Source organism: Aquarana catesbeiana, linkage group LG13 (genome assembly GCF_042186555.1).
Source record: "Aquarana catesbeiana isolate 2022-GZ linkage group LG13, ASM4218655v1, whole genome shotgun sequence".
Lineage (NCBI taxonomy): Eukaryota > Metazoa > Chordata > Amphibia > Anura > Ranidae > Aquarana > Aquarana catesbeiana.
This window is the reverse complement of record NC_133336.1, coordinates 232,080,011-232,099,860: the sequence shown is the minus strand read 5'-3', so window position 1 is coordinate 232,099,860 and position 19,850 is coordinate 232,080,011. Positions and strand designations below refer to the sequence as shown.

General features: G+C 43.7%; 1 protein-coding gene across 1 annotated transcript in view; it reads right to left on the bottom strand.

The window, feature by feature from the left end:
- Positions 1–2,041: 2,041 nt before the first annotated feature.
- LOC141116937 (Fc receptor-like protein 5) overlaps positions 2,042–19,850 on the bottom strand; it is a 119,224-nt gene continuing 101,415 nt past the window's right edge. Inside the window, exons 10-15 of the mRNA XM_073609448.1 lie at positions 11,753–11,881; positions 10,271–10,298; positions 7,141–7,217; positions 6,324–6,386; positions 4,729–4,745; positions 2,042–3,088 (exon numbers count right to left, since the gene is read on the bottom strand). Of these exons, the coding sequence (XP_073465549.1) occupies positions 2,966–3,088; positions 4,729–4,745; positions 6,324–6,386; positions 7,141–7,217; positions 10,271–10,298; positions 11,753–11,881 (437 nt within the window). The 3' untranslated portion in view covers positions 2,042–2,965. The remainder of the gene's footprint in view (positions 3,089–4,728; positions 4,746–6,323; positions 6,387–7,140; positions 7,218–10,270; positions 10,299–11,752; positions 11,882–19,850) is intronic.

Here is a 19,850-nt window from a genome sequence, read left to right as displayed (position 1 = left end):
TCCGAATATCGTATGACAGATCGTACGACCGCTTTTGCTTAATAGTCACAAGCAGAAATTGAATAGGTAAATAAAGTCACGACATAAGCAAAAAGTAAAACCGCGCTAAAGAGTTAAATATATCCAAGACTATAGCTGCACGAATGAAACACCAATATCTGTGTAAATTAACCAAATAAAACAAAAAAAGTGCGCTCATAATCAGTGTACAAAACGGATCGTATTAGAGCGATCCAAATCAATACAAGTGAATTAGTGTGCAAAACAGATCGCGTTGAAGTGATCCGAATCCATACAAATAGATTAAAATAAATTACTTGGAACAAACATTGATCAAAATACCATTAATAGATGATCTAAAATGAAATGTGTGCTGGTGTGCTTAAAACCATATATCTATGAACAACTTAAAATATCCCACACTGAATAAGTTGTTACATTAACCAGTCCACAAGTATAAAAAAACTTCTCAGCAGTGAAAAAGGTGGAGGTAGTCCATAGAATGGATGACAGAAGGAAAAGTTCCATAAGTAAGTATCAGCTTCACGAAAGCAGAGGGAGGCATCCGCGATCCATCAGGTCAAAAGCCACACAAATAGATGGAGAGGGAGGGAGTGTGCAGATGAAACTCTCACAGAATCCAAAGATATTAAAAGATGGACCCTTACCCTCAATGGTGGACCTCCCTTCTGGCGAAGTCTAACGTGCAAGCAGACTTAGCCCTCTGCGGGGACTGTAGGTAGATGGTATCCAAAACTGCTGATGTGCCCTGCATCTCTGACCTGGCGTAAACCAACTCGTCCACCTGAGGGGGGGTGATAAGCCCACTTGGCTTCTCCATTCACACAGAGCCAAAACAGGAAGTGACAGGGCGTTAAGTTGTTCATAGATATATGGTTTTAAGCACACCAGCACACATTTCATTTTAGATCATCTATTGATGGTATTTTGATCAATGTTTGTTCCAAGTAATTTATTTTAATCTATTTGTATTGATTCGGATCACTTCAACGCGATCGGTTTTGCACACTAATTCACTTGTATTGATCGCTCTAATACGATCGGTTTTGTACACTGATTATGAGCCCACTTTTTTTGTTTTATTTAAATAAAGTCACGAAAATTCTCGTACAACAGAAAAAAAATCGGAAGTGATGTCATGTGTAGTAATGTATTTATATTGTATTTTCGGACGACAACTATACTGACTAAACGAAAATTGTACGATCTGGAATCGTACGAGGAAGATTTTCGTGCATGTGCGCTTGAATAATATCGGATGAACTGTCGTGATCAGATGTCGAAAGTAGTGTACACACAATCCGAAAATCGTATGATTCTTCCTCGGACGACCGTTTTCTTCCGATATTCGGATCGTGTGTACGGGTCATTAGGACCATGTGATATTTCAGTTTTTCTTTTTTAATAAACCTGCAAAAACGTCAACAATTCTGTGTTTTTCTGTTAATATGGGGTGCTGTGTGTACATTAATGAGGGGAAAAAAAATGAACTTAAATGGTTTTAGCAAATGGCTGCAATATAACAAAGAGTGAAAAATTTAAGGGGGTCTGAATACTTTCCGTATATACATACTCGTACAACTGCACCACAGTTTCCAGCGTTTCTTCATCAGGAACGCTTGGACTTTTGGCCCAAATGCAATGCTCTCCATGCACACATTCAAGAAAACTGTCTGTTCAGTGATGCTGGGTGCTGTAATGACCATGGGCAGAAAACTGTGGATGATCAAAGTGAAGAAAATGTCATCAGTACACCAAGGATTTCTCGAAAGGGTCCAAAGCTTTATTTCAGGGTCACATGATAGATATACAGCAACGTTTCGGAGCCACGCAGAGACCCTTCGTCAGGCAAGGTCAAGGATGGGTGAACACAATGATGATGATGATGATTAGACTTCTGGAAGACGCTGCAGCCCGCATTACATTTGAATGTGTGACATGTTGTTAGTGATGATCTTCAGCTGTTTCTATAGAACTATTTGTAAGAAAGAATAGACGGGGCACCAGCCTAGGTGTAGTAGTTTTAAATACAGTTTTAATATATAAAATATATATATATATATATATATATATATATATATATATATATATATATATATATATATATATATATTAGCTACTCACAAATGTGGTGCTATACAAAGCATGTATCGAGCAAATATCAGGATAGTTAACATTGTCCCCGGCATCTGTGGCAGATGGTGAACACTGTGAAGCCTGGTGTATGTGTCTGGATCATAGAATGTCAGCCGACAAGCTGACAACCAGCCGTGCCGTCCAATAGGAGACCTCGGAATGGCCAGGTGACACCTTTCAAAGCTTCCGCTTCTTCTTCAGACCTCTGGTTGAACAATTGCACAGAGCAGGTAAGGCATCAAAATAAAAAGTGCTCAAAGTTTTTGTTTTCTTTACAAATCAGTCACAGCATGGGTAGAAATGCCTGTCCCCCGCCAGCATTCTGCAGACTAGGATCTTAGTTGTATTGAAAAATAGACCCAAAAGCCCAAATAAACTCACTTTAAATCAACTACGTATGTAAATTCCAGGGTCTTAGAGTGGGAATTCATAGGAAAATACCCACAGCTTAAGTAGAAAAGTCTTACCTATTCCAGCTGCTGCTGCAAAGAAAGCAGTGGTATCGCTGCGGAGGTTTAACCCCCTGCAGAGTCTGAGCTATCACCCTGCTAATTGGAAAGGTTTAGCTCTGAACCACAGAGGGGCATATTGGACTCACACCACAAGCTTCTTGGACCACATGCTGTCAGTAGGGATTATGGCATGTTCAGGGATTTGGTAGATACGGGCAGGTTGAAGATTCTGCACTGACTCCTGGACCAGTTTTCATACATGTGCCAATGGTAAGGAAATGACTATCATTAATCTATGTAAAGAGGAACATTTTAGTCCATCCCAAGACATCACACTCTTCTTAGAATGAACCTTCCTAGTGTCGCTCGGCATTGAAATTCTGGTAGACGTTGGCAGAGTCATCTGTCTCCTGGGTGGCTTGAGACTCCGTTGAAGCGCCCGGAGGTTTAAGCACAGAATACACAACAGAGGGCTCATCCTGGACAGAAACCACAAAGAGCTTGTTATAAAACAGATTTAAAAAGTAAAAACATTTACTTTTTATTTCTTACAAAAAAATTGAAGAATAGAAAAAACTTTATGATCTATAGATATCTAGGTAGACACTCATAGTATTATAAACGTCACTCTATTTGAGGAGTTTTGTATGGTCCTTAGAACAGAACAGAAAACAGTTACATTACAGTAGATGTAAACCCAGTTACTAAAATCCAATATAAGATTTAAAGTGGAGTTTCAGGCAAAAAAGAGAACTCAGTGTCAAACAAAAGAACACCCCAGCCCCCCTCGTTTTTGGATATTTTTTTTTTCGTTTTTGTACCATTTTGGTATGTTTTCTTCAGGACTTCCGTCCCATGTCACCACTTCTGCGGTTTTATCCGGCCCTCCTCCTTCCCCCCTGTTGCCTTCTGGGACCTGTGTGTGTCCCAGAAGATGACAGGACCATTCAGGAAGTGCCGTGCAGCTTGCGCATGCACAATAGGAGACCAGCTGTAAAGCCTGAAGGCTTCACTGCCAGTTTTTCTTACTTGCAGTTGCCGACACCTGCATCCGCAGCCGATGGACAGATTGGCTTGGAGTGCCAACATTGCGGGCTCTCTGGACAGGTAAGTGTCCTTATATTAAAAGTCAGCAGCTACAGGATTTGTAGCTGCTGACTTTTAATTTTTTTTCCCCCAGGCTGGGACTCCGCTTTAACATGTTAATGTCTTTGCAAAAGTTGTTTTTAAGATTTTTAAATCTGCAGCTTTTATTAAAGTGGTATTAAAGGCTTTTAAAAAAATAAAATAAATAACAAACTTGTCATACTTACCTGCCCCCTGCAGTGGTTTTGCACAGAGCAGCCCAGATCCGCCTCTTCTCGGGTCCCCCACCGGTGCTCCTGGCTCCTCCTCCTTGACCAGTGCCCCTCATAGCAAGCGCCTTGCTATGTGGGCACTGGTGAGTGCTCGCTCCCAAGCCGTGCTCTATGTCTCCATAAGACACACAGAGCTGTGGCTCAGCCCCACCCACCACACTCTCCTCATTGGTTTACTGGCTGTGATTGACAGCAGTGAGCCAATGGTTTATACTGCTGCCTCGGCTAATGAGGAGAGGGAGTCCCAGAACAGCCAGGCTCTTGTGCGCTGGATCCAGAAGGGGCTCAGGTGAGTATTAGGGAGGCTGTGGGGGAGCAGCACCTAGAAGGTTTTTTACCTTCATTCATAGAATACATGAAGGTAAAAAACCTTCAGCCTTTACAACCACTTTGAAATAATCCCTGGTGATCCTGCCATAGGTTTTTGTTCGGGCACTTCTTGTTATGGTATGACAATGTTTTGCCTCTGCCTTCCAGCTGTAGTCCTATGTTGTCCACCTGTAGCCCAGGTGGAGACTACAATTGCTGTCACACATTGCTCAGGCATGGCCCCCCATTGTCTGGGTTCGGAGAGTCCTGAACAATAAGGCGCAGCCAATACTGGAGCGTGTGACTGTAGACAGGAAGTGGTGGCTACAAATCACCTGGTTGGGGTTTAGATAGACTTTGGGTGTTGGGCTAAGGGAGTTCCTGATGGTTCCATCAATAAAGTTTTTATGCAAAACCCTACACACTCTTATGTCTTATAAATAAACGCTTACCTTTTTGTTGGTGGGACCTGCAGAAGCCGGGTAAAGGAGGACACAAAATAAAATAAAAAGTATCAGGTGTTATGTATGTAAGTGTAATCACAGAGTGATATATATCACACCAAAGTATATTCCCTTTATTGGACAACTAAATTGATTGCTGGGAAGATTTTGAGGTACACTGACCACTTCTTTGGGCAGAAAAATCCAGTGTGCCTCCAAAGCTTACACCTCAATCTATTTCAAAAGGACTCACCTTTCTTTGTATAGGGGTCTCAAGTGTGGCCACTGACATTACCAAAGGGCCACACATAATATTCAGTAAGGGCAATGCATCAAAAAGCTGTCAGAGATGCAGACATACAACTGGAGATGGTCAGAGACTATGGGCATGTTATAAGAGATGGGCAGAGAATACGGACATGCTACGAGAGATGTCATAGACTACGGGCATGCTACAAGAGATGCCTGGAGACTATAGGCATGCTATAAGAGATGATCAGAAGCTATGGACATGCTACAAGAGATGGCCAGAGATTACAGACATGCTATAAGAGATGGTCAGAGACTGCAGGCATGCTACAAGAGCTGGTCAAAGACTATGATCATACTACGAGTGCTGGTTGGAGAGTACAGTCATGCTACAAGAGATGGTCAAAAGGTATGGGCATGCTACAAGAGATGGTCAGAGACTACAGGCATGCTACAAGAGCTGGTCAAAGACTATGATCATACTACGAGTGCTGGTTGGAGAGTACAGTCATGCTACAAGAGATGGTCAAAAGGTATGGGCATGCTACAAGAGATGGTCAGAGACTACAGGCATGCTACAAGAGCTGGTCAAAGACTATGATCAAGCTATGAGCACTGGTTGGAGAGTACAGTCATGCTACAAGAGATGGTCAAAAGGTATGGGCATGCTACAAGAGATGGTCAGAGACTACAGGCATGCTACAAGAGCTGGTCAAAGACTATGATCAAGCTATGAGCACTGGTTGGAGAGTACAGTCATGCTACAAGAGATGGTCAGAAGGTATGGGCATGCTACAAGAGATGGTCAGAGACTAGAGGCATGCTATAAGAGATGGTCAGAGACCACAACTATGCTGTAGAAGTTGTTGGAGACTGGAGACATGCTGTCAGAGATTACAGACATACAAATGGAGATGGTCACAGGCTATGGACATGCTACAAAAGCTGATCAGAAACCATTGGCATGCTACAAGAGATGGTTAGAGACTAAGGGCATGCTACAAGAGATGGTTGGAGACAATGGGCATGCTACAAGAGATGGTTGGAGACTATGGGCATGCTGCAAGTGATGGTCAGAAACTAGGGTCCAGCTACAAGAGATGGTCAGAGACTATGAATATGTTGTAGGAGTTGTTGGAGACTGGGGACATGCTTCAGGATACATGAACAGGAGTCACGGTACATGAGACTCTGATAATACAGCACAATGAGGAAACACAGACTACTGGTGGTACGCGCCCCGAGGACTGCACAGAAAGTCCGAAAGGACCGTATGTGACCCCGGGGCTCCAGGTTGGGCACCACATTGAAATTTATAAACAAACTATAGTATAAGACAAAAAGCAGTTGCTGACCTTTTATCTTACTGATATCAATGTAAGTGTAGGAGATGTCACCTTCCTCTTCTTGTGAAGACACTAAGGGGGGACAGAATGATAAAGTAATCTTCATATGTATTTTCCAAATTCCCATATTATGACTTGGTTTGCGAGTGTTATTTTGCAAAACAAGCAGAATTCTTGCTAATGGGCGGTACAGTACTGCATTTGGCCAGAGGTGCAGGGGCGCCAGGGACACTCAGATTGGTTCGGAGCTGCCCGGAGCCATTCGAAAATACTCGTAACTACTCGGAAATACTCGGAAACACTCGGAAATACTCAGTTCCCGAGTGTTTTGGAGGCTTTCCGAGTTCAGCCGAGCTGTCCCTGAGTATTTCCGAGGCTCTCTGGCACCCCCCACCTCTGGCCACATATGGTGTTGGATGTAATAGAAGTCAATGTGGAACGAATTATCTTTGTTTCCATTGACTTCTATGGGGAAACTCATTTTGATATGTGAGTGCTTTGGATTACAACCATTCTCCTGGAACGGATTATGCTTGTAATCCAAGGTTCCACTGTAATACTATGACTTCCTATGATCATCAGCTCCATCTAGTGGCCAAAATGTGATATATTTTTCTGAAATGTATATCGCATTTTGGTCACTAGATGGTGCTGACGATCATAGGATGTATTAATATTAGAGAAAATATGGAGAAAATGTGTAAAGTCTGGAAAAATACTTTAAACATTCACCCAATGAATATTTTATAAATAGAACCTCATAAAGGCATGATCATTTTAATAATCTAATAGTGAAGTGGAAGAAGTAGCTGGTCATTCAACCCACCATTGCCATAGAGTTGCTGATTGTTATCGGTTTCATCTGGACCATTTGTACCCTCATTTTCTGATCTTCCATCATCCCTAGATTAAGAAAGATGGCAGAAGCCACCACACCAAATTATAAAATACAATAATAAATAGATGTACTTATTTAGTTTAAGCAAGAAAGTAATACAATAATAAGTCTTATCCACTCAGATGATTGAATGGCAAGAGACCATTCTACTTTTATTTTATACATTGATACTTATTATCGGTCAGCAATCTTCCATTGGTTCCGGGGATTCTAATACCGTCATACAGGACCATATATCACAGAATCTCCAAATCTTATAATATCCCTACAAGAATTCTTGCAAGGTGTGCTTTTTTTATCTGTTATATATCTTTATAACGAATTTACTAAATTGTTTTAAAAAGCAGAACAAGAATAATAGCGCCACATAACAATGAATAGCTGATTAAAAGATAAAGGGGTCAATTTACTAAGAGTTAATTAACAGTAAATAAAATGCGGTGAAAATAACGCTCGTGTTTAATCCGTTTTGAGTGCAATTCACTAAGAATTTTGCTTTAAATAACGAATGTGTTGTTTGTTCAATTGAGCGGTAATTACAGCATTTTTTTAATGCGATCATTTATCGCATTGAGCTGGTTGCTGAGGAGCAGTTTGGGAAGCCGGCCGCTGTGTCCTTAACAACGGATGACTCATCAGCTGCCAGCGGGTTTCCTGCTGACAGCTGAATGTAAAAAAAACATGATGGCAATTAAAATTATGAAAAAAAAACCCAGCCTGGGGTTCCCCCCCCCTCAAAGCCTACCAGGCCCTTCGGGTCTGGTATGGATTTTAAGGGGAACCCCATGCCAAAATTTAAAAAAATGGCGCCGGGTCCCCCCAAAATCCATACCAGACCCTTATCCGAGCATGCAGCCCAGCAGGCCAGGAAAGGGTGCATGCTCGGATAAGGGGAATCCGCTGACAGCTGATGAGTCATCCATTGTTAAGGACACGGCAGATGGCTTCCTGGCCTTCTGCTTAGCAACCAGATATTGGGGTTACCCCCATGCTGTTTCTGACAAATACCACACGCGATACCGCCAGCAAGACTCTGGTGATAAATATTGCATGTTTTTTTACTCTCTGTTCTGTTTGTGAATTGGACTTAAGAGCTCACCGCATGGTTTTTGGACGATATTTACCGGCACATTTTGCGGTGAATACCGCATTTTTCATTTTGCGGTAAATACTGCATACAGTAAACGTTAGTGATTTGCACCTATGATAGCAAAACCAGTTTTTACTGCAATTTTTTTTCCCGGACACTAGGTGTCCTTAGTCTGATGCAAAGCATCATTTATCAATGCATGCTGGAATCTGTGGTCCACCATCCTTGCTATATCCCTCAATGCATGCTAAGACCTGTAGTCTTCCACCCCGTATCTTCCTCAATACATGCTGGGACCTGTGGTCTTCCACCCCCCATATCTTCCTCAATACTAGCTGAGACCTGTAGTCTTCCATCCCCCTTATCTTCCTTAATACATGCTGGGACCTGCAGTCCACCACCATCCCCATTATCTTCAACAAGGCATGCTGGAATCTGTAGCCCGCCATCCCCTTTATATCCCTCAATGTATGCTGGGATCTGTTCCCCATCCCCTTTTTGCCATCAATGCATGCTGGGATCTGTAGTCCGCCATCCCCTTTATCTCCCTCAATGCATGCTGGTATTGGTAATCTGCCATCCCCTTTATCGCTTAGTGGTGTAGGTATTTTGGGAAACGGTTAACTAGCCCCTTAAATCCCACAACCTGTGGAGTAGATAGGCTGCATGTACTGAGGAAAAGATCAACACTACTTCTGACAAGGGCTGGTCGGGAGTAGCAGAGATCCTTTCCTCAGTACATTTACTAACCCCCTGGATTGGTATTAGGACAAGTTTGCACCCAGCAGTGTATTGAGGTTTTGTGCTGCCCTAGGCAAGACTAAAATCGGGCGCCCCCCCCAATTTAAATTTGTCCCACCCCAGCTGTAGTATACCATTCTTGTCTCAGAGTCTGATGGGGAAGCTGCAGCCATTCATAGTGAACAGCTGCGACTTCCTCCTCAGACCCTAAGACACGATTCGTCCAAGTGCCATATATAGAATTACTGCCCATGATGTGAGATACCTCACATATGCGGGATGATTGTGTACAGGACCGACACATGCATTTGACTTTGAGCATGAGCACAAAAGGATGGGGCACTTTAATTTTTTAAATTTTTTTTACACTGTTGCTTTAATTTTTTTTTCATTATTATTATTATTTATTTATTTATTTTTACACTGTTGCTTTCATTTTTTTTAATATTATTGTTTATTTATTTTTTACACTGTTGCTTAAATTTTTTTATATATAATTATTATTTTTTTTTACACTGTTGTTTCATTTTGTATTTATTTTGCAATCACTTTTATTGCTGTCACAAGGAATGTAAACATCCTTGTGACAGCAATAGGCATGTGACAGGTACTCTTTATGGAGAGATCTGAGGTCTATAAGATCCCAAATCCCTTCTCTGCACTTAAAACTTCAAGATTGGTCATGTCATCGCTTCTGGTTTACTGTTACGAACAGCCGATCAAAGACTATCTCGTCTATGATTGGCCATCCAGGCAGCTGGCAGACCCACCGGCTGGTTGCTTGGGTCTCCCGGGGGGATGGAAGAGCCAGAGAGAGCTGCAGAAGGTGAGGGGAAGGGTGGAACGTCCTATCCCAATGCTGGTAATAGCAATTAAGCTGCTAGTAAGCTGCTCTGATTGCTATTACAAGAGAGCCGACCAGCAGCTCTAAAAAACAATACCGGAGTGATGACTGCAGTAACAGGTTTCATCCCGGTACAACCACAGAAAGGATGGGAAGTGGTTAAAGAGCCGCCTCTGCCCTTCTGCCCCCCCGGAAAATACCGCCCAAGGCAAACGCCTTGTTTGCCTTGTGGTGGTTACGCCTCTGCCTGCACCCCATGTTCTACGACACAGGGGTATGCTTTCACCTGTACTTTGAGCGGCACCAAAAGCAATCAAACAGGTCACAGACTGTATGTACCCTTATATAAGAATTTAAAGAAACAAATGGGAGTGACTACTCACCGAGGGCGATCTTTATCAAAGGTGGATTCTGGAACAAAACACATTTCATCGTTAGGTAACATTAAAAAAAAGATATCTTTGTTTGTATAGTTAGTTATAAACATTCAAATTAGTTTTAAAGAAAATAAGTTACTAATTTTCACAAAGCTAATGAGTAGTACTTCGAAAAACCAAAATATCCAACTAACCACAATGAGACCGTGACAGCACCAAACCAAAAGTAATGACCCCAGCAATGCAAAGCTGACATGCGCTCCATTTCAAAGGCAGAGCGTTCCTTAATAAGCTTGGAAGGGTTTATGTATAAAATATCCCTTGTGCAAATGTAACAAAAATCTGCACATTTAAAATGAAAATTGCCATATTTCTCTGATATATACTTCATATTTTATCGGCGCCAACTAGGGGCCATACTGTGTTTCTTTTTCCATATATGCCTCAATCAGGAAAAAGAAATAAATCATATTTTAGCCACTTGGTGGTCCTGACAATATAGGAACTATATACACTATATCACCAAATGTATTGGGACACCTGCCTTTACACGCACACGAACTTTAATGGCATCCCAGTCTTAGTCCGTAGGGTTCAATATTGAGTTGGCCCACCCTTTGCAGCTATAACAGCTTCAACTCTTCTGGAAAGGCTGTCCACAAGGTTTAGGAGTGTGTCTATGGGAATGTTTGACCATTCTTCCAGAAGCGCATTTGTGAGGTCAGGCACTGATGTTGGACGAGAAGGCCTGGCTCACAGTCTCCGCTCTAATTCATCGCAAAGGTGTTCTATCGGGTTGAGGTCAGGACTCTGTGGAGGCCAGTCAAGTTCCTCCACCCCAAACTCACTCATCCATGTCTTTATGGACCTTGCTTTGTGCACTAGTCCAAATCATTTGGTGGAAGGGGGGATTATGGTGTGGGGTTGTTTTTTGAGGGTTGGGTTTGGCCCCTTAGTTCCAGTAAAGGAACTCCTAAGGCGTCAGCATACCAAGGCATTTTGGACAATTTCATGCTCCCAACTATGTGGGAACCATTTGGGGATGGCCCCTTCCTGTTCCAACATGACTGTGCACCAGTGCACAAAGCAAGTTCCATAAAGACATGGATGAGCGAGTTTGGGGTGGAGGAACTTGGCACAGAGTCCTGACCTCAACCCAACAGAACACCTTTGGGGTGAATTATAACCGAGACTGCGAGCAAGGCCAGTCAAGCCCAACCCCTGAAAAATAACCCCACATCATAATCCCCCCTCCACCTAATGATTTGGACCAGTGCACAAAGCCAGGTCCATAAAGACATGGATGAGTGAGTTTGGGGTGGAGAAACTTGACTGACCTCAACCCGATAGAACACCTTTGGGATGAATTAGAGCAGAGACTGCAAGCCAGGCCAGTCAGGTTCCTCCACCCCAAACTCGATCATCCATGCCTTTATGTACCATTTCTATAAATGTTTCAATTTCAAATAAGCACAGGGCCATGATTACCTGAATTTTGTTGGTGACATAACGAAGAAAATAATGAAGATAATTTTCTCTTCTTTACAAACAGCAAGATGACAACAAGCAACAGCAGTAAAGCTAAAACTCCGAGTACCGGCCATATGATATTGCTTCCTGAAAATAAAGAGTTAGTTATAACTTATTATCAATATCTGAATGACAAATTACAAGAAATCAATGAACTGCAATAAACATAAATGAAAATGTACCCACTATCCCAAACAACTCTTTTTGATTTCTCTGGATTAAATTCTAAGAACCCTTAACATATTCTTCCTTCACCAGAATTGAATGCATATGGGTATTAGATTTAATTGTTACCCATGTGGCCTTTATTTGATCTACTTAATAGACATTAGCACTGCCAAAAAATTCATTCATTTTCGTTTAATTTGCTTTTTTGTTTGTTTTTTCGTTTTTTGGGTCATTCATTATGATCGAAATTTGTTAATTTGAAAATGTGAAAATCCGTAAATTCGTAAATTAAAAAAATTCAAAAATTTGTCAGTTCGAAAATTCAGAAATTCGAAAATCCGAAAATTTGAAATTCCGAAAATCCAAAAAAATTAAAATCCGAAAATTGTAAATAATAACTAAACAACTAATAATAACTAACTATTGTAATTTCCTTTCAAATTTGGTTGTATTCAACGTAACGAATACAAAGTTATCCAAAGTTACAAATTATCCGAAATAATGAATGCCGCATCTAGACAAATGAAACGGAATGAATTAATAATAATAATAGAAATAAAATGTTTTTATTAGCATTATTATTGTTATTTAATTTTATTAATTCGTTACATTCCATTCGTTTAGATATGGCATTCGTTATTCATAACTTCGGATAAATTCATATTCCTTACATTCTCTAATGAAAGCCAAATTTGAAAGGAAATTCCAATACCCATAATTTAATAGTTAGTAACAGTTAAGTTATTATTAGTTAGTTATTATTTCAGGTTTTTGAATTTTTGGGTGTTCGAATTCTCGTTCTTATTTTCAGATTTTTGTTCTTTTGAATTTTCGTTCTTATCTCCGAATTTCCGAATGTTTGAATATTCGAATTTACGAAATTACGAAAATTCAACTTTACGAATTTTGGAATATGCAAATTTACGAATATTCGATTATTCGGATATTTCCAAATTAACGACTTTGCTCAAATTCATGAAAAAACTATTTCGGAACAAAACGAATTGCACATGTCTACTACTTAATATGTTTTATAGCACTAATACTTTTCAAAAGCCAAAACATATTTTTCTCATGTGGATAGAGTAGCAAGTAGTAGCGTAGTTACACCCCTGGAAAACTTTTTGCCATCTGTCTTATCGGGGGGGGGGGGATTTCCCAAAGTGAGGGAAATCCCCTTAGGCAGTTGTCCTCAGAAAGATTTCCCCATTGGTAGATTTCCACTTTAAAACTTTTCTGGTGACAGCTCAATTTTTTAAAAATGTTTCCCTATTTTAAGTTCAGTTGCCAATGATCACCAGGGCAAATACAGTAGATCTCCCTGATAGGGACAGTAATGTAAACCCAATAGTAGTTCTAACTAGGGATGAGCTGAACATCCCCCGATTCGGTTGGCATCAGAACATGCGAACAGGCAAAATATTTGTTTGAACATGCGAACACCGTTAAAGTCTATGGGACACAAACATGAATAATCAAAAGTGCTAATATTAAAGGCTTATATGCAAGTTATTGTCAGAAAAAGTTTTTGGGGACCCGGGTCCTGCCCCAGGGGACATGTATCAATGCAAAAAGAAGTTTTAAAAACGGACGTTTTTTCGGGAGCAGTGATTTTAATAATGATTAAAGTGAAACAATAAAAGTGTAATATTCCTTTAAATTTCGTACCTGGGGGGTGTCTATAGTATGCCTATAAAGGGGCGCATGTTTCCCGTGTTTAGAACAGTCTGACAGCAAAATGACATTTCAAAAGGAAAAAAAGTCATTTAAAACTACTCGCGGCTATAATGAATTGTCGGTCCGACAATACACATAAAAGTTAATTGATAAAAAAGGCATGGGATTTCCCCACAGGGTCTGGTATCGATATTAAGGGGAACCCCGTGCCAAATTTTTTTTAAAAAAATGGCGTGGGGGTCCCCCTAAAGTATGGATATTAAGGGGAACCCCGCGCCAAAATAAAAAAAATGGCGTGGGGGTCCCCCTCAAAATCTCGTCCCGCATCTTCCTCCAGGCTTCTTCTCCGCTCCATCCGCACGTTCCACCCCAGTGGGAGTCTTCAGCCGTGTGACGCTTCGCTTCTTCTGACATTTCTTATATAACCCGGTTAAGTGACCACCCCTCTGACAAATCGGGGAAAGCCTCAGGGAAGTCCCGTGAATTCACTGTGCGTTAAAGGAGGGCGGGGTCACCGGGTGGCCCCGCCCTCCTCTAACACACGGGGAATTCACGGACTTCCCTGAGGCTTTCCCCGTGTTGTCAGAGGGGGCGGGGTCACGTAACCGGGTTGTTATAAGAAACGTCAGAAGAAGCGAAGCGTCACCGCTGAAGACTCCCACTGAGGCGGATTGTGCGGACAGAGCAGAGAAGAAGCCTGGAGGAAGATGTGGGACAAGAAGAGCGGAGGAAGAAGAAGATGGAGAAGAAGAAGATGGAGGAAGAAGAAGAACACTGAAAGAACACCTGAAGAAAGAAGATGGAAGAAGAAGCCGAAAGAAGAAGAAATTAATAAGCTAAATTGAGGAGCTAAATTGAGGAAAAGGACCTCCAAGGTAGTATTCTCAGGAATACTACCGGTACATCGAGCCACACCAGAAAGGCAGAGGGAGATTAGGGAAGTAAACAAGTGGCTGAAGAGCTGGTGTAGTAAGGAGGGGTTTGGGTTCCTGGAGGACTGGGCCGACTTCTCAGTCGATAACCGGTACTATAGAAGGGACGGACTGCACCTAAATGAGGAGGGTGCAGATCTGCTGGGAATGAAGATGGCCAAAAAGTTAGAGGGGTTTTTAAACTAGGCGATGGGGGGAGGGTCCAGAGGTAGAGATAGTCAGTGCGGAAGATATTCCAGAGGGTAGTATTGGGGGCATTAGTGGTAGGTTGACCAAAGCACAAAAACACAAGGTAAGTATAGTAGCAAGTCCTAGTTGCAATCTCGAAACACCCAATACGAGGACACCGGTCTAAACTATGTGGCATGTTCATCAATGCCAGGAGCATGGCGGACAAGATGGGTGAACTAGAGATACTGTTGTACGAGGAGGATTTGGATTTTGTGGGAATTTCAGAGACCTGGTTCAACAGCTCTCATGATTGGCTGGCAAACATTCAAGGGTATACCCTTTACTGCAAGGATAGAGAGGGTAAAAAAAGGGGAGGGGTATGCCTATATATCAAGAATAATGTACAAGTGAATGTGAGAGATGACTTCACTGAGGGAGCTAGGGAGGAAGTGGAATCCTTATGGGTAGAGCTCCAAAGGGATGAAGCTAAGGGGAAAATAATACTGGGAGTATGCTATAGGCCCCTTAACCTGAGGGAGGAAGTGGAGACAGATCTCCTATCACAATTTGGATTAGCAGCAAGGATGGGAAGTGTTATCATAATGGGGGTTTTTAATTATCCAGACATAGACTGGGCGGAGGCAACCGTGCATTAATCTAAGGCTCGCCAGTTCCCTAATGTCTTGCAGGACAATTTTATGGGTCAGATGGTAGACGCACCAACTAGAAATAAAACATTACTGGATCTACTGATTACCAATAGGGATGAGCCGAACACCCCCCGGTTCGGTTCGCACCAGAACCTGCGAACGGACCGAAAGTTCGCACGAACGTTAGAACCTCATTGACGTCTATGGGACTCGAACGTTCGAAATCAAAAGTGCTCATTTTAAAGGCTAATTTGCATGGTATTGTCCTAAAAAGGGTTTGGGGACCCGGGTCCTACCCCAGGGGACATGTATCAATGCAAAAAAAACTTTTAAAAACGGCCGTTTTTTCGGGAGCAGTGATTTTAATGATGCTTAAAGTAAAAAAAAAAAAAGTGAAATATTCCTTTAAATATCGTACCTGAGGGGTGTCTATAGTATGCCTGTAAAGTGACGCGTGTTTCCCGTGTTTAGAACAGTCCCTGCACCAAATGTCATTTTTAAAGGAAAAAATCTCATTTAAAACTGCTTGCGGGTTTAATGTAATGTCGGGTCCTGGCAATATGGATGAAAATCAGTGAGACAAACGGCATGGGTACCCCCCAGTCCATTACCAGGCCCTTTGGGTCTTGTATGGATATTAAGGGGAACCCCGCACCCAAATTAAAATAAGGAAAGGTGTGGGGCCACCAGGCCCTATATACTCTGAACAGCAGTATACAGGCTGTAGGTTTGTTGTTAAGTAGAATCTCTTTGTAATTTTGAACGGGTACATTTTTAACGTGTTTAGCTCCAGCCAAAAAATCTTTTTTAAGCTTTTTGGAAAACATAGGGAAGGGTTATCACCCCTGTGACATTTGTTTTGCTGTCTTTCCTCCTCTTCAGAAGATTTCACCTCACTTTTTGTCCCAATGGATTGGAAAGCATCAGTGGAAAGGAGAAATGTTTTTCCCATATTAACTCTTACAGGAGAGAATTTCCCTTCCTAGGGGTAGATTTATTCTCACTTCCTGTTGTCTCCTTCCATTTGCAAGTAGGAGTCGTTTGTAAGTTAGTTGTTTGAAAGTAGGGTCCTGCCCTATATACTCAGCAGAAATTTGGGCCTTAGGTGTTGCTGTGGCCACAACACTGTAAGCCCTCACAGGGCTCTGCTGTGAAATATTAGATCAAGAATTGTAATTACATGCCCCTGTTGAACAGGAGCTGAAAAATTAGGCCTTAGGCACTGGTGCTGGTGCCACAACACTGCAACCCCTCACAGACACTCTAGTTGGAATGCAGGAACGAGCCCTGCTGCAAAGTATTGCATCAAAAATTGTAATTACACGCCCCTGTTAAACAAGGGCTGAAAAATTGGGCCTTAGGCACTGGTGCTGGTGCCACAACACTGCAACCCCTCACAGACACTCTAGTTGGAATGCAGGAACGAGCCCTGCTGCAAAGTATTACATCAAAAATCGTAATTACACACCCCTGTTAAACAGGGGCTGAAAAATTGTGCCTTAGGCACTGGTGGTGGCGCCCAGAACCAAAAATGCTCTTACAAGCTATCAGCGTGATGATTGAGGAGGAAGAGGATAATTACTCAGGAATAGTCACTCAGCATCAGCATAGGCAGTCTTTGAAGGGATCTGAGATTTCAAAAAAAATTATTCAGTTACATCAGCATCAGGTGCTTGGTAGCTGGTGGTGATCCAAGACTCATTCATTTTTATGAAGGTCAGTCGATCGACCGAGTCAGTGGACAGACGCACCCTGTGATCGGTTACCACGCCTCCAGCAGCACTGAATGTGCGTTCCGAAAGAACGCTGGATGCAGGACAGGCCAGTAGCTCAATTGCATACTGTGCAAGCTCTGGCCAGTGATCCATCCTCAAGACCCAGTAACCCAGAGGATTTTCGGTGGGAAAGGTGTCCAAGTCTGATCTTGCCCCTAGGTATTCCTGCACCATGTAAAACAGACGCTGGCGATGGTTGCTGGAACCGATCATACCTTGGGGCTGCGGACCAAAAAATTGTCTGAACGCATCGGTCAGACGGCCACCTTCTCCACCGCTCCTTCTTTGACTGACCGAAGCCTCAGCAACACGTTGTCCAGAAACAGGAGTTTGTAACCTCCCAGTCTCTGGGAACGCGTTGCACAGACCTTTCTGCAAGGCCTCCCGAAGATGTTTCATCCTCTGCTCCCTCTGCGATGGCAAGATAAGGTCCGCAACCTTACCCTTGTAACGTGGATCAAGGAGGGTTGCCAGCCAGTATTGGTCCTTCTCCTTGATACCACGAATACGAGGATCCTTACGCAGGCTTTGCAGGATCAGGGAGGCCATGCAGCGTAGGTTTGCTGAGGCATTCGGTCCGGAGTCCTCTGGGTCACTAAGGACGACATGGTCCGCAGCCACCTCCTCCCAGCCACGTACAAGTCCATGTGTTTCTTGGGACTGATCCCTTAAAGACTGCTGCTGATGCTGAGTGCCAGGCTCCACCTCCATACTGACACAATCTTCCTCCTCCTCCTCCTCCTCCTCTTCCTCCTCGTCCTCTTCCTGTGTGATCGGCGGGCACGCAGGAACACTGTCTGGATAAAGGGGGCCTTGAGAGCTAAGGAAGTCCTCCTCTTCCTGCCTCTGTTCTGCCTCAAGTGCCCTGTCCATTATTCCACGCAGCGTGTGCTCCAACAGGTGGACAAGGGGGACAGTGTCACTGATGCATGCACTGTCACTGCTCACCATCCTCGTGGCCTCCTCAAATGGTGACAGGACAGTGCATGCATCCCTGATCATGGCCCACTGGCGTGGGGAAAAAAAACCAAGCTCCCCTGACCCTGTCCTGGTGCCATAGTCGCACAGGTACTCATTGATGGCCCTCTGCTGCGTGTGCAGCCGCTGCAGCATGGCCAACGTTGAGTTCCACCTGGTGGGCATGTCACAGATTAGGCAGTTCTTGGGCAGGTTAAACTCCTTTTGGAGGTCCGTCAGCCGAGCACTGGCATTATATGACCGGTGGAAATGCACACAGACTTTCCTGGCCTGCCTCAGGACATCCTGAAAGCCCGGGTACCTGCCCAAGAACCGCTGCACCACCAAGTTAAGGACGTGAGCCAAACAGGGCACATGGGTCATTTGTCCCTGTCGGAGGGCAGAGAGGAGGTTGGTGCCATTGTCGCAAACCACCATTCCTGCCTTAAGTTGGCGTGGCATCAACCACCTCTGAACCTGCCCCTGCAGAGCTGACAGAACCTCTGCCCCAGTGTGGCTCCTGTCCCCCAAGCACACCAGCTCAAGCACCGCATGGCATCTTTTGGCCTGCGTACTTGCGTAGCCCCTTGAACGACTACGGAGCACCGCTGGTTCCGAGGAAGAGGCCATGGAGGAAGAAGAAGAGGAGGGGGTGGAGGAGAGAGGTGTGTCACAATCATTAGCATTTTGGAGGCGTGGTGGCGGAACAACCTCCAACACTACTGCACCTTGTCCTGCATCCTTCCCAGCTGCCAGCAGAGTCACCCAATGCGCCGTGAAACTTAGGTAACGTCCCTGTCCATGCCTGCTGGACCATGAGTCAGCGGTAATATGCACCTTACCGCTGACCGCCCTGTCCAGCGAGGCATGGACATTGCCTTCCACATGCTGGTAGAGAGCCGGAATCGCCTTCCGTGAGAAAAAGTGGCGTTTGGGTACCTGCCACTGAGGAACTGCACATTCCACAAACTCACGGAAGGGGGCAGAGTCTACCAACTGAAAAGGCAGCAGTTGAAGTGCTAGCAATTTTGCCAAGCTAGCATTCAACCGCTGGGCATGTGGATGGCTGGGAGCAAACTTCTTTCGGCGGTGCAGCAGCTGGGGCAGGGAAATTTGCCTGGTACAATCTGACGTCGGTGTACCAAAATCAGATTGCCCACAAGTACGTGGCTGTGACACACCTAATTCTACACCTTCATTCCTCTCAGTGCAGGTCTCAGAGAGGACTGAAGGTCTAGTGGGGTTGGAAATCTCAGCTGATGAGGAGCAAGCAGAGGTCCTCTTTGTTCTTTGGTGTGGGTCTTTTAGATACGCTTGCCAACGAACTGCATGGCAGGTCAACATATGTCTGGTCAAGCATGTGGTACCCAAGCGGGAGATGTTTTGGCCACGCGAGATACGCTTGAGACATATGTTGCAAATAGCAGCGGTGCGATCTGATGCACTCGTCTCAAAAAAGGCCCACACCAAAGAACTTTTTGAATAACGCGCAGAGACTGCAGTGCCCTGCACATGTGGAGCTTTGGGGTGTGATGCAGTCAATGTGCTGCCCTTAGGCTGGCCCCTGGAGGGCATCCTGCCTCGTTGGTGATGTGCCGCCTCCTCCTCCTCCTCCTCCTCCTCTCTCCTATCAGGCACCCACGTTGAGTCAGTAACCTCATCATCCCCTCCCTCCTCATCACTGGAGCAAACCTGGCAGTATGCTGCAGCAGGGGGAGCATGACTG